Genomic DNA, 13,613 nt, shown 5'->3' on the forward strand with positions numbered 1-13,613 from the left:
TTGTTTTATTAAAACAAAGTTGATACTAAAATTGTTTCTTCTCCTTTTTTCCAAATGAGAATCGATAAGAGAATCGATAAAGAATCGAATCGTTAAGCAGAATCGAAAATGGAATCGGAATCGAAAAAATCTTATCAATTCCCATCCCTACTAAAATGTGGTATGAGATTTTTAAATTATGTTTTATCTACCGGTATTTATTTATTTACAATTTACGCAATATACCAACTGTTCTTGAAATTGGGTCTTAAAACATGCTGTTGAGACGCTATATAGATATAGATTGTAATAGACACTATGTAAATAAAATTTTATTTAATTTAGTATTTTACCAACTGAAAATATATGGAGCATCATGAAATGGAAAAATATAACAAAGAAAAGTCAGGACTGTCCAATGTCTATATCAAGAGTAGGACAATGTTCCTCTCCCAAAACCTCATGAACTGGCTCCTCAGTTCCCAGTCAGATATGGACTAGTGTTAATCATTATATATCTTTGTGATGTTATGCTTCATGAGTCATCATTGGCAGCGAACTGTCACTCTTCGTTACAAATTCAACAAAACTTTTCACATCAATTCCGTGGCCATTCATGAGACCCATCCAAACTTCCACATTCATTCCTCAGGAAAAATACAATTTCAAAGTTGAGTTCCAGATGTGGACGGATTTCACATGTGTTGTGCTGAGAAAGGAGGCTTGTAAGGATTCTTTTTGAGAGCAGCAGAGGCGATGGCAGCTTTAAGAGACAGACTGAGGCCTTTGTTGTATAAGAAATCAGCTATTGGAGGAAGGCTGAGAGGTCTTAGAAAAGGAGAAGAGAGAGATTTGGCCTTTGAAGAGGAGCTGAAGATGAAGTCTTTGTTGTTGGGGAATCAGCTGTGAGAGAGGGGATGGTTCGGGGTTGGGGGCGATAGATGAAGCCATCTGAAGAGATTGGTTCTTTTAAAGAGGGGGATTGATGAGAAGGCGGTGGGCGAGGATGAGGCTATGACACCTGATTGAAAACATGCAGAATTAGTACCCCTTCCTTTAACGCAATGCCAAGAGGGAAACACATCAGCAATGGTCTTAGCAAAACAACTGCTGTTTCACATCTATCTGGAAAGGGTTATTAAACCATCCAGCCATCTATTTTCTATACCCGTTTAATTGTACAGGGTCACCACCGATTCTGTTTAATTCTTATTCCTCTCAGACTTTCATAAAACAAAAAAAGAAGAAAGAATCTCTTTGAGTAATTTTTATCTGTTTTATTTTTTAATCAGCAGCTTTGTCGATTCTCCTTTAGCAGCAGTACCTTGAAGTAGTAGTTTTCTGTATAAGTTTATCGGTCTCTCACATGATTGTGGAGGAAATTTGGTCAATTTTTCTTTACCACATTGCTTGAGTTTGTTGAGGTTTTTGAACATGTACTTATCCACAGCTCTCTAAAGATCCTACCACAGCATTTTTAATCAGGTTGAGGTGCAACCAAAAACCATCATCACTCCAACCCCTTTGACAGTATAAGGAGTTTCTGTTGAAATGCTGTGCCAAACAGCTCAACATTGGTCTCATCTGTCCACATTTGTTTCAGAAGTCCTGTGGTTTGTTCAGTTGCATTTTGGTGAATCCCAGGCGGGCTTCCGTGTACTTCATAGACAAACGTTTTCTCCAGACAAACCACACTTGTTCACTCTTCTTTTAACTGTGCTTCTCGTGGACCCTTGATATGTCCAGTGAGGTCTATACGCTCTGACTCGGACGACAAAGTTTGGCCCAGATGTGGCCAACATCTCCAGTTTTCTTTGGTCCACTTTTGGCCTGAACTGACTCTGTTGATTCAGCTTGAGTCTCACTGTCCAATTTCAGCCATTATCAACTTTGTCTGCTATCTGGGGTGATGCAGTTCTCAGTAAGGCCAAGCTTCTCTAAGTAACTGTTTTTGTGTGTGATTTGTGAGACTGTTTGTGTGTGTGTGTTTCTCTGAACATAGAATGGTTTAATTTGCTGGGACGTCCCCGGCTGACAAGATTGACAACTGTCTTGAAAGATTTCCACAATGCAAGCAAGATTTGAAAGTGGTGCCTCCTCTAAGCCCCGCGCCCCCCGCCCACGAGCGCTCTGTCCAAAGCCACGCCCCCACAAACACAAATTTAAAATGAAGGCATCTGATTGGTTCTTTCCCTTCCTGCCAAGCCTCTGGTCCTGGACCAATCCGTTTCATTCGGACCGAATGGGCGGGGCTTAGAGGTGCCTCTTTCAAATCTTGCTAGCTTTCCAAAATCAGGGATTTGTTGCATAGAATACCTTTAACTCAGCCTCTTAAATTCTGTGGAAGCAGGGAGATTGTACTTAGGATTTTCAATATTATTCCATTATCTTTTTGGGTATAGTTTTGTTAAATAAATAATGGGACAGAAAGAAATGTTGCTGTTCGTCTGAGGTTGTGCTTACTGGTATTAAGACCCACAACGATTAAATTCATTTTGTTTATTTTTCACATTTAGGTTAAAAAGAGGGGATCTAATAAATTCATAGGATTGCAGAAGTCTTTAAATATTGAATGAGGGTTGAAAACCAGTACACTGAGCCAGAGACGAGGAGGAATGGTGCGTCTGCAGGGGCCTGGGCCAACAGATGTCTCTGTGGCTCTTCAGGGAGTCCCAGTGGTGCTGCCGCCTGCTCCGGCCTCCCCGCCCCTGCACAGCTGATAACACCCCCCGCTGCACCGTAACTAACTGGACTGACTGATGAGCCTTCATTATCGCCGCGCCGTGGGCAGCTCCACAGCATTTTCCTTCATTATTTAAGATGGCAGAGCCTCGTCCCTGCCGCTGGAGCTTCTGTTTCTGCAGCTTCATGCTGCCTCACATTTAGAAAGTCTGTAATCAGTCTTTGTGGAGAAACGAAGCGTGAGCCAGCAGGGTTTCTGTCACATCTACAATAACAGCCAGTGTACAAAACAGAAACAACAGGTACTTTCGGAACAAGGATGAAACTGCTGCTCTGGATGTTGGAAAAAAGCTAATATCAAATGTTAAAAAGAAACATTTCTCACAGTCAGAACTTTTAAGGTGCTTTTGTACCAAAAGTAACTGCAATCATTTTAAATCATAATGAATTTGGTGTAAACAAGAGAATGTTCCTTCCTGGATTGGATCCTGATTCAAAATTACACTAAGATAATATCCCTAATAAAAAGTAGCAGCGTATGGTGGTAGCAAGTTTAGTTTTGATTTCAGCCTCTGAAGTCCTCCAGATATGATGGATTCTGCTCCACCTATTGTTTAATGAAGTACTAACAGGCTAATTGCAGTTTGTTTATCACACATAAATCATTTTTAGTCTTTAAAGTTGTTCCTGCTCAGAGGTTTTGGGACAGAGATTATTAGAAATGCTGGCAGTAAAAAAATTCAATATCAATATGTAAACAATATCCACTTTTTATGTACAGTATATACTTTATTCCTACTGCTCATCCTGACAATCATGCAATAATGCTAGGAAGAGCTAAAAATTCTCTCAGCTTGTCCATCATAACACAATGATCCCATTAGCAACTAGTTAACGTCACCAGTAACTAAGCTAATGCCGCTATTATCACAAACAAACAGCTAATGTTACTAATAATCAGCTAACATTGCTAACAGCAAGCTAATACCATTAACCACCAATGGCACTAAAAATGAGAAAACATCACAAAAAAACCCAGCAAAAGTCACGAAGGGGCAACAAACTTTATCAAACTAACATCACTAAAAACCAGCTTAATGTTAATAACTGCTTAACTAATATTACATTGTTGGCCACCAATTCAAGCATGTCCATCACTAAAACTAGCTTATATATCACCAACAACTAGCTAATGTCTTTTAACAATGAGCTTGTGTCATTAAAAACAGCCTATTGAACCAGCTAACAATCACCTAACCTTACTAACACTAACTTCTTTAGCACTAATTTACTCTTCTGGTTTTACTTTTTATGGTTTTACTTGTACCCAACTGTCAAATGCAACTATACTTTTGTTCTAAACATAACATCAAAATGTTGTTGGTATTTATGCGTCAGCTACTTCTTCTGGCACTCATGAATAGCAATAGCAGATCCTTTTAATTGCCTGGTTATTTCTTTGATAGATAAAGTGAAATCTGAAAATATAACACGTCTGTTTTGTGCATATTAAAGAAACATGCATAAGGGAGCTTTCTGACACCATCAGAGCTTGTCAGGTAGAGAAACGCTAAAGAAATGTTGTAGACTCAGCCTTTTCAACCCCCTGAACCTGGGAGCACTTGTAATGAGGTTTCCATGGTTTCAGGCTTTACAGATACCAAAACAAGACACACAGAGTAAAGATGCATTTATAAGTCTTTGGTCTTAGGATAAATACAACCTCAGATCAATGGGGAGTTGGCCATCGCATCAGATATATGCAGCATTTAAATCACATTTAAATTTGTGCATCGGGGAGTCTGACTTGGACGTGAGATAAACAAGGTGTCCTTTGGATTAATTGAATTAACATTCATGGAACACACTGGTGAAGCAATCCTAAAACTGCCAGATGGATTATTGAGAACAATTGATTGCATTTGTGTACCTAGGGGAGGATGCCAAACATGGACATTTTCACCAAAAGGACTAAAGAATGTGTTGAGTTCCAAGACCCAAATTTATATAAATGGTGGATTCATGGAGATGTATAAATGCAAATAGAGAAAATGTCTTCTGCAAATGGTATTTCTTTGTTACTTAACTACAAACGCCCATCAGTTACCTGTACGCGTGTCTCCTGTCCATTACTGATACACACCACAACTGCAGCGTAATGTAAGTATTTCTGATGACAGGACTCTGACTTGTCCAGGAAGTGTGAGGTGTACAGCGTGAAGAGTAATGGTAAGAGTGTGGTGCTCCTGTGCTGCTGACCACTGGATCAGACACACAACCTGTCGTCCACTTGTCAGGTGGTCAGTAATCCAGGTGATTGTGGAGGCATCCACCTGTGTCTTCTGGAGCTTCTTACGCAGTAATGCGGGCTAGATGGTGTTAAATGCACTGGAGAAATCAAAGAACATGATCCTCACAGTGCTGCTTGCTTTGTCAAGATGACTGTTCATTGAAGTAGGTGTATGATGGCATCTTTGATGGGTGGTGTCTTCAACTGCAATCCCACGACGATGAGCAGACTGTAGTGGGTCCTGGAAGGGGCTTGCTTGGTTACCCAGTTAAGCCAATAAAAGTCTTCTTAAGGAATTTCATGATGTGTGATGTTATAGCAACATGTCTGGGGTCAAAAAAGGTAGTGCTAACTTTTGTATGAATACACAGTGTATATTTGAGCAAAAATAACAAATAAACATGATTCTGATTCTGATATTTTTCACTGCAGGAAAACTTTTTTCCTGCCATGTAACTCTTGAGTGAAGGATTTTCCATTTGTAGACTTTCTGAGGATTTGCAGCACAGTAAAATGTGATGTTGAGGAAGGTAAAAACTGTCAGCAGCAGCAGAGAATAAGAGTAAATCTGGCGCTGCAGCAGTCAGACGAGGCTCTGCTCATGTAAAAGTTATGAGTCAGTTAGCGGTAAACAGCCCAGGAAGAATATTTAACATTCCCTACACATTCACTTCTCCCCCCTCCCGCTCCTCCTCCCTATCCTCAAGCCTCAAGAAGAAAATGGATCAAGGTCAGGACAGCGAAGCAGCAGAAGAAGATTAATTTGCTCTTACCTCTGATAAATTATGAAATTAGCCTGTCAAGGGGAAAAAAACACGATTTGGTGAGTTGTTCTTGAGAGCCCCAAAGGGAATCCTCCTGCCGGGAGGTAATGCGATCACACAGGCATGTCTTTTCAATTTGTACATGTTTTATTCCTGTGAACATGCAAGCTGAGGTGTCTTTTTTCTCTTTCACATTTTTTACCACAGTTCTGGTTTCCAGTGAGGCAAGAGATGAGTGAATTCTTTTTGGGGGGTTGTTGCTGATGAAACAAGCCCTCCTTCTACTTCCAGTACCCTCCTTCTACTTCCAGAAGATTTAAAAGGGGGAGCTGCAGCTAGTTGTGGCCAATCAACTATCATAGAGAAACTGATTGTCAACAAGTGTGCAGACTTTCATGAAATAAAGTTTTGGCAGTTTGTTGGTCTGGAGCAGGGGTCGGCAACCCAAAATGTTGAAAGAGCCATATTGGACCAAAAACACAAAAAAAACGAATATGTCTGAAGCCGTAAAAAATGAAAGGTCTTGTATCAGCCTTAGAATGAAGACAAATGGTGAAAGGAGAAATGTCGAAAAAAAGTCAAAATGTGGAGAAAAAAGTCAAAATTTAGAGAAAAATGTCAAAATGTTGAGATTAATGTTGAAGTACAATCTCGAGAAAAAAGTTCAAATGTTGAGAAAAAAGTGGAAATGTCGAGAAAAAAGGAGATTAAAGATTAAAAAGGAAAGGAAAAGGGAAGAAAAAAAAGTGGAAAAAAGGAAAGAAAGAAGAAAAAAGAAAAAAAAAACAAGAAAAGAAAGAAAAAAAGGAAAAAAAGAGAAAATAAAGACAAAGAAAGAAGAAAAAAGGGAAAAAAGGAAAAAAAGAAGAAAAAAGCAAAAAAAACAAGAAAACAAAGAAAAAAATGAAAAAAAGAGAAAAAAAAAGAGAAAAGAAAGAGAAAAAAAGGAAGAAAAAAGAAGAAAAAGGGGAAAAAAAGTTGAAACATTTTTGAAAAAGCTCCAGGAGCCACTAGGGTGGCGTTAAAGAGCCGCGTGCGGCTGTAGAGCCGCGGGTTGCCGACCCCTGGTCTGGAGTATTCAGGTGTGTGCTAAGTCTGGTGAATTTAAGTAACACGATCCAAAAAGTTCTGCAATGTGCAGTTCCTTGACCACTAGGAGTTGGCTCCAAAAGTGAGTTAGTCTCTTTTGTCCTCCATGTTAAAATGTCCATCTGAGCTTTGAATGCAAAGCCATCACAGGATAGAAATTCTTATATTAAAAGATAAAAGATAGCTTGTCATGCTGTCAATTGTACTGCTCCTGCCTCAAAGAGTCCAGGAGTGAGGCCTAGAATGACTCATGGGCTGTGGATAGGAGTGAAGCTTTGCTAAACTAGAAGCTTGTTGGTTGCTACCTCATGCAGCAGCCCAGCACCCAAGTCCTCCAGACAAGCAGCTTTTACATTTTTTAGGTCCAATCTCATCAGAAGGCAGTCACCACCAGTGTTTTACAGAATAAGCGTGGCAGATATTTTATTGATGAACTTATAAAAAAGACACAGGCAGCATCTTATCCATTGTATAACCCACAATATGTTCTGGTGTTTTCCTGTAGACCGGCAGCCTCTGTTGAGATGAACGCCAGTTGTCGGTTTGGTGCTGTGAAACTGAGCTTTGTTTGAAGATGTTTCCTCATATCTGACAAACTGACAATTCAAAAATAATGCAAGAACTTGATACTGATACTGACACTTCTCTGACTGTATAATCTGTATATTGGGGCTTAGGAGCCCAAAATTGAGCGGGACTAACTTTTGAGATTTTAAAGTCAGAAACCTGTTGTTTCTGCAAATTTTATAAAGTTTCAATTATTTGTTTTGTGTGTATTATGTTTTGCGCTAACTAGCTAACTTCAGATTCACAAATCTAGCAATTTTTTCTTCTCAAAGAGTAAAAGTTTAGTCCATCAACATGAATCATCTTAAAATGGTTTTAACCCCACCATCAGACTGGAGTTTTACAAAAAATGGAGGGGCCCTAAACACAACCTTGCATAGTGTACCCAAAGCTAATAATGGCCCTTACAGAGACTGATGGCAATAACCACAAATGTTGAGAAAAAGAAGAAATCACAGTCTTCAATAAGTGTTCAGTCAGTATGGCTGGATGAGTAGAATGATGACATGCAATACATTTATTCTTTACAATCTTTTTCATCGTATCAAGTGGTCCTGCAGCTACCTGAAACTAACAGTACTTACTGCTGGGTTCCATGTTCTCACACAGCTCTGTCTTGGCCTCCCCGTTGGGCCGGTCGCTGGCCTTGTGGGAGAGGCGGGATGACATGGTGGCTGCCGTGACGACAGCTTTGAATGAGCGTTTTCTCTTCTGCACGTTGAGCTCTGGGTGAAAGATGATGACGTAGACTTTGGGCATGTAGAGCAACGCCAGAGCAACAGAGGCGCTCAGGTTCATGGAGATGGTCAGCGTGGTCGTCTGGATATACAGCTGTGGTGGAGAAGAGTGGACAAAGGGGAATTATTTCCTGACTACAAGTAACAAGATACTACTAACCCAGATCAGATCCCAGACTTACTGCATATGTAAAGAACGTAAAGAACCACTACTTTCTCTAAGGATGTTCTGTACCATCTAGTGATGCACCGATTGTTCGTTAACCGAAATTGTTCGGCCGAAAATGGCAAAAAAACACTTTCGGTGTTCGGTGGAATAAGTGGGGAAAAAACCGAACAATAAATAACGGCGTTGTAATATAAGAAAATAGACTGGCCGCTCCGTAACTGTTGCGCACCACAAACATAAATCGTTGGCCAACCAAAAACTAACCACATAAGAATTGTACCTAACATTCACCAGCAGGTGGAACCAAAACAACATAAATCAATCTATTACAGGTGCGTTTAGATGACTAAATCAAACAGCAAAGAGCGTGGAGTGAAGTGGTGCGGTGCAAACATGTCAGCAGTGTGGAAGTATTTTAGAGTGGCAAAGAATAATACAAGAATGGCTGTTTGCAATGAATGTTCTGCTCAAATATCTAGAAGGGGCACATCTGCAAAGTCTTTCAGCACTACAAGTTTGATTTATCATTTGAAATGATAAATAACCCTGAGCGCTTTAATGCATTTTTATTGTTTTAAGGCCTATGTTACAATGTTCAGTAAGTTAAGCCTAACGTAAGCTCAAAGATGGCCAAAAAATGTATTTAGCTAATTTATTTATTTTAAGTTATTGTTCTTTGCTGGTATAATGTCTGCTGGAATATTTAAGAAATGCTGGGATATTAAAAAATGTTCAGTTTTTTATGTTCAACAAATGTTTTCTACCTTGTAATTTTGTAAAAGATTTTTTTCTTTTAAAAGCATGCCTAAATCACATTTATTTGATTTATGCAATGGTGAAAAAATTGGCAAAATAAATGAAAAACTGCGAAGAACCATGTTCGGTATTGTTCGGTATTCGGCCAAGTGTTTATTATTATTTTCGGTTTCGGTTTCGGTCACAAATTTTCATTTCGGTGCATCACTAGTACCATCCCACCTGTTCTGGTTTGAGGTTGTAGAAAGTCAAGAAACAGGACTTTCTTCTCTGAAGTAAAAGTTTCATTTTTACTGTGGGATGTTCAAACATAAAACCAGACACTGTAAATCTTTTTAATCAAAAATATAAAAAGTCTGACTCAATTATGACTCAGCATTCTGTATTTACGAGACAGTCTCATTACCAAGTCCAGTCTGACCTGTTGATCATGCCAGTGACATAAAGAGCCCCAGACAGTAGGTGACGGTGGGCTGCAGAGGCAAACTCTGGACTTTCTTTATGAGCAGGTGAAGGACTGTTTTTATGATGCTGCCTGTTCTGGACCCTCACCTCCACCCGGGACCGGCAGCAGCTGGCTCTGTTAATGTTTTATGCTCTGTGTATATTGGCCTCACAGCTGAAGCCGCGGCCCTCTGAACCCAATCGAGCGCCGATATCGGCTCGAGATGAATGCATAAGGAGGTGCTGGCATGCAGTAACGTGCTTCCCAGAGAGGCTTTCACAGAGCGGAGCCCTGCTGTCATTATGTGTTATGGCCCTGCTGTCGCTGGTTGATGTATGCCAGTTATAGAGAGGAGGTTAACAATGCAGCAGGATGGAAAGTCAGGCAAAAAAACCCCCATCAGAACTCATCAGAAGACTTCTCACTTGCTCTCTAGATGTGTTCAAGAAAAAAGGACCACTTGTTCGGTCTCTTCAAGATAACATTTTTAACCATTATTCTGACGCAGTAAAAATAATGGCAGTTTGTGGGAAATCAACTAATTCTTGAGAAGCAACTGGAAAATCTGGAAAGGATTGTAAAACCATTTCTAAAAAAAAAACAAAAAAAAAACATATAATTTCAATGTTGAATGTGATACAATGCAATGTGACACTATTTATATATATATATATATATATATATATATATATATATATATATATATATATATATATATATATATATATATATATATATATATATATATATACATACATTGAATCTCTGAAGAGACTTAAATCATGACTACTCCAACAATTAATTTCTCTTAGTGGATTAATAAAGTATTTTCAATACATCAATACAACCAACCTTACTTACTTAGGAAACTGTAAATAAGTCAGGGCTGCAGTCATAGATGAATAGGCTCAAGTTTAGCGTCATATCATTAGGTTATAGCAGAAGGTTCAAATGACTTTTTAAAATAACTGACTTAGGGACTCTAAATCTCCTTCCTGCTGCAACAATCTTGTGCTTAAGGTGAAGGACAAGGTTGGGTCGTCTAAAATCCTACGTGCTTCTTTAAAGACCGGCTGCTTGTAAATTGTTTAAAGGAGCAGATTTCCAAAAACCTCAATGAACTAAAGCCAGATTGTGGCGGAGAGGGACCAAAATTCCTCCATGTGAGATACCGATAAGGAAGAGCAAAGAGACTCAGCGGGGAAGAGTGATAAGGGGAAAGAAGAGGCCTGATCACTGCCACTTTTTATCGCACCATTAAGGTCAGGCGAGATTGCAGATGAAGCCAGAAGTCAGACCAAAAAAAGGTCAAGTATATAATTTATCTTCTGAAGATGAGACTTGGCCTCCTGTCTCTAGTTTAAAGAAAAAGCTTTTTTATAAATGGTAAAACAGAAAATACCCAATTTATACATCTTTTCATCCATCCCCAGGCCCCTGCTCCATCTCTTGGGGGGGGGGGGGGAGCATTGTAAGGCAAGAAACAGATATAATCTCAGTTGATAGTCTGGGCATTCCTCTGAGGCTGCCTTCTGATGGAAAAGCCTAGAAATCATTCCCCTGATGCTAAGATACCAACACCAGTTCAAACTGGTTCCTTTCAGCCCAGACACTCTTCTGAGGAAGGAACAGGAATGCTACTGCAATTTATTACCATTATTATTAGTAGTATTATTATTATTAGTAGCAGTGGTGGCTTGTCAATAGGGGGCGCTAGGCCGCCGCGCTCATTAAAATTACAGGAAAAAATATAGACAGTACACATAAATTACCCAATAAAAAGTAATTATCACATCTGTGCACTCATAAATGTGTTTGACTTTTAATTTTTCAAGCCTTCCCATCCCATACTGGATTTGTTCAGAGTTGTTTTTGTGCAGACTGAAATACATAGGTTTCAATGGCGAGGGGCGCCGGCCAAATGAGTGTGTATTGCATGTTCTTAAACTTTTCTTCCATGTGACTTCATGCTGGTCTCTAATTGGTTACTCAAAGATTCTCCTCCGGGCGCAGAGAGCTGCGCCTGTGGCCAATCAGCGTGTTTTCTGTCATTTTTCATCCAATGTGATTGATTCATGAGCTGTCAATCAAAGTCACACCCCTGACAGTGTAGACGCATGACTGCATCTGTCACTCGCTACAAACGGAGTCACAACGACAAAACAGGAGACAATGGCAGCAGAAAAACTAAATTTGGTTGTTTCATGACAAAATAATAATTTCACGAGAGGATGTTGTGGTGCTGTGGATCTATTCCAGCTGTTCATGCAGAACAATCTTGCGGAGGTCTTTTCAGAACATGTCACTCTTTTAAAGATCCTCATCACCACACCCATGACCACAGCTGAAGCTGAGAGGCTTCTCAACCTTGAAAAGAGTGAAAACCTTTCTCAGAATAGGCGCATCGTGTTGCCGCCGGTGTATCCGAAGTCAAAAACATGTTTTTCTAAACTGCCAATAAAACCTGATTCTGATTCTGAGAAACACCATGACCCAGGAGAGGCTGAATGCACTGGCCATGTTCTCCATTGAAAAGAGACTTATTTGTGAAATGACAGATTTCAATCAGAAAGTCATTGAAAAATGTTCTGGCCTGAAGGAGAGGAGAGCAAAATTTATGTTCAAGTAGAGATTATAGTTGTGTTGTAATCCCCACTCGCCAGTGCACCCCCCCCCCCCAAATTCTTTTATCACCAGCCGCCACTGATCAGTAGTAGTAGTAGTAGTAGTGGTTATTATTATAAGTATGATAAAATAGTCTTTCTCAAAGAAGGAAAGGGGGTCCCGTTCCCCACAAGAAGGTTTTCCTTTAGGTGTTTGCCCAGGGACCACCTGGCCAGTCTGTCACTGGTCGCTGCTGTGAAATAATGACAGTGTAATTGTTCTCTGCACCACCCTTCTGTTTGATAGGGAGACATTCCTGTTGCAGGCCACTATGAAGACCTCTGCAAGCTTCATGTATGCTCACCTTCATCTCCATGAAGCAATCAGTGTTTGCTGACCTACTTAAAGCAGAAGCAGATGACTCATACACCACTTCTTCATGAATATTGATATGAAGATACACAGTGATGAATTCAGATTTGGAAACAGACGGAGGAGACTGAAGAGAAGAGTCAGGGCTGCAGATGAAAGTATTCATTGACTTTCAAGGATTTGATCTCTGCTGGCTCACATTTCTCAAACAAATCGTGAACTCTCTGTGGGGCAGCACTGACTTAACAGTGAAGTGAAGTGGGTAAACCCTAACACTAACCTGGAATATTCAGGAGTGTAAATACAATCCTGTCATGTCTGAGGGATTTCTGGGCGGTCATATTCACAATTTCATGAAGGAGCAATGGATGCAGAACTTTAGGACTACAGAGAGACTATATCTGACTTAGTCTACTTCTGACATCAACAAGGAAGTTAAAAAATAACCTCTAATAACCCCTCGGGCCTGGTTCCAAAAGGGAATGAATATCCACTGACCTCCATGTTAAAATGTCCAAATGTTACAAAAAACAGTTTTGGTCAACAAAGCTAGTTTTCACATCCATGACAACTACGGGGGTGGATGTTTTTAAAACCTCATTATATCGAGCCTCAAATTTCTTCTTCTCAATTTAGGGAGAGTTTTTATAATAGACCGCAACAGTATGTTATGCTATTAACAGCTAGCTATCATCATTTTAGCTACGTAGTGCATAATATTTTTTGGGCTAAGTCAATTAACAGCTAAGGGGAAAATGATCACTTTCATTATCAAGACAATATGATTTGTTGTACTGTAACAGATTGCTGCAATCAGCTCCAATAGTCATCTACCCAGCCAGCCTTTACTGTACATGTGGGCCTTAAAGTGAGCTACAAAGTGGACTGCAAAAGGGTTTCCACATGGCTTTACATTTGGGATATATTGGGGCTTTTCCGCTAGAACCTACTCGGCTTGATTCCGTTTAACTTGAGTCTCATTAAACATTTTCCACCTACTTGGTCACACCTACTTGCCCAGGGTCGGCCAGAGTTTGGCTGAAAATGCAACATCACCAGGCTCGCAACTCCTTCGCAACTCCTGTGTCTTGCAACTCATTCACACCCGCCATATTTAACTCAATCTGGGCTCCAGCTGCCCTCACTTTTGTCTGTGACA

The 13,613-nt window shown here is 39.9% G+C and overlaps 1 protein-coding gene across 2 annotated transcripts in view; it reads right to left on the minus strand.

The window, feature by feature from the left end:
- grm7 (glutamate metabotropic receptor 7) overlaps window positions 1-13,613 on the minus strand; it is a 208,757-nt gene that overhangs the window by 2,482 nt on the left and 192,662 nt on the right. Inside the window, exons 9-10 of one of the 2 annotated variants that reach the window (XM_061727975.1) lie at window positions 7,956-8,202; window positions 5,725-5,747 (exon numbers count right to left, since the gene is read on the minus strand). In XM_061727975.1, coding sequence (XP_061583959.1) covers window positions 5,743-5,747; window positions 7,956-8,202 — 252 coding nt within the window. In that variant the 3' untranslated portion in view covers window positions 5,725-5,742. The remainder of the gene's footprint in view (window positions 1-5,724; window positions 5,748-7,955; window positions 8,203-13,613) is intronic. The other variant, XM_061727974.1, reaches the window with a different exon arrangement.

This window comes from Cololabis saira, chromosome 8 (genome assembly GCF_033807715.1).
Source record: "Cololabis saira isolate AMF1-May2022 chromosome 8, fColSai1.1, whole genome shotgun sequence".
NCBI lineage: Eukaryota > Metazoa > Chordata > Actinopteri > Beloniformes > Belonidae > Cololabis > Cololabis saira.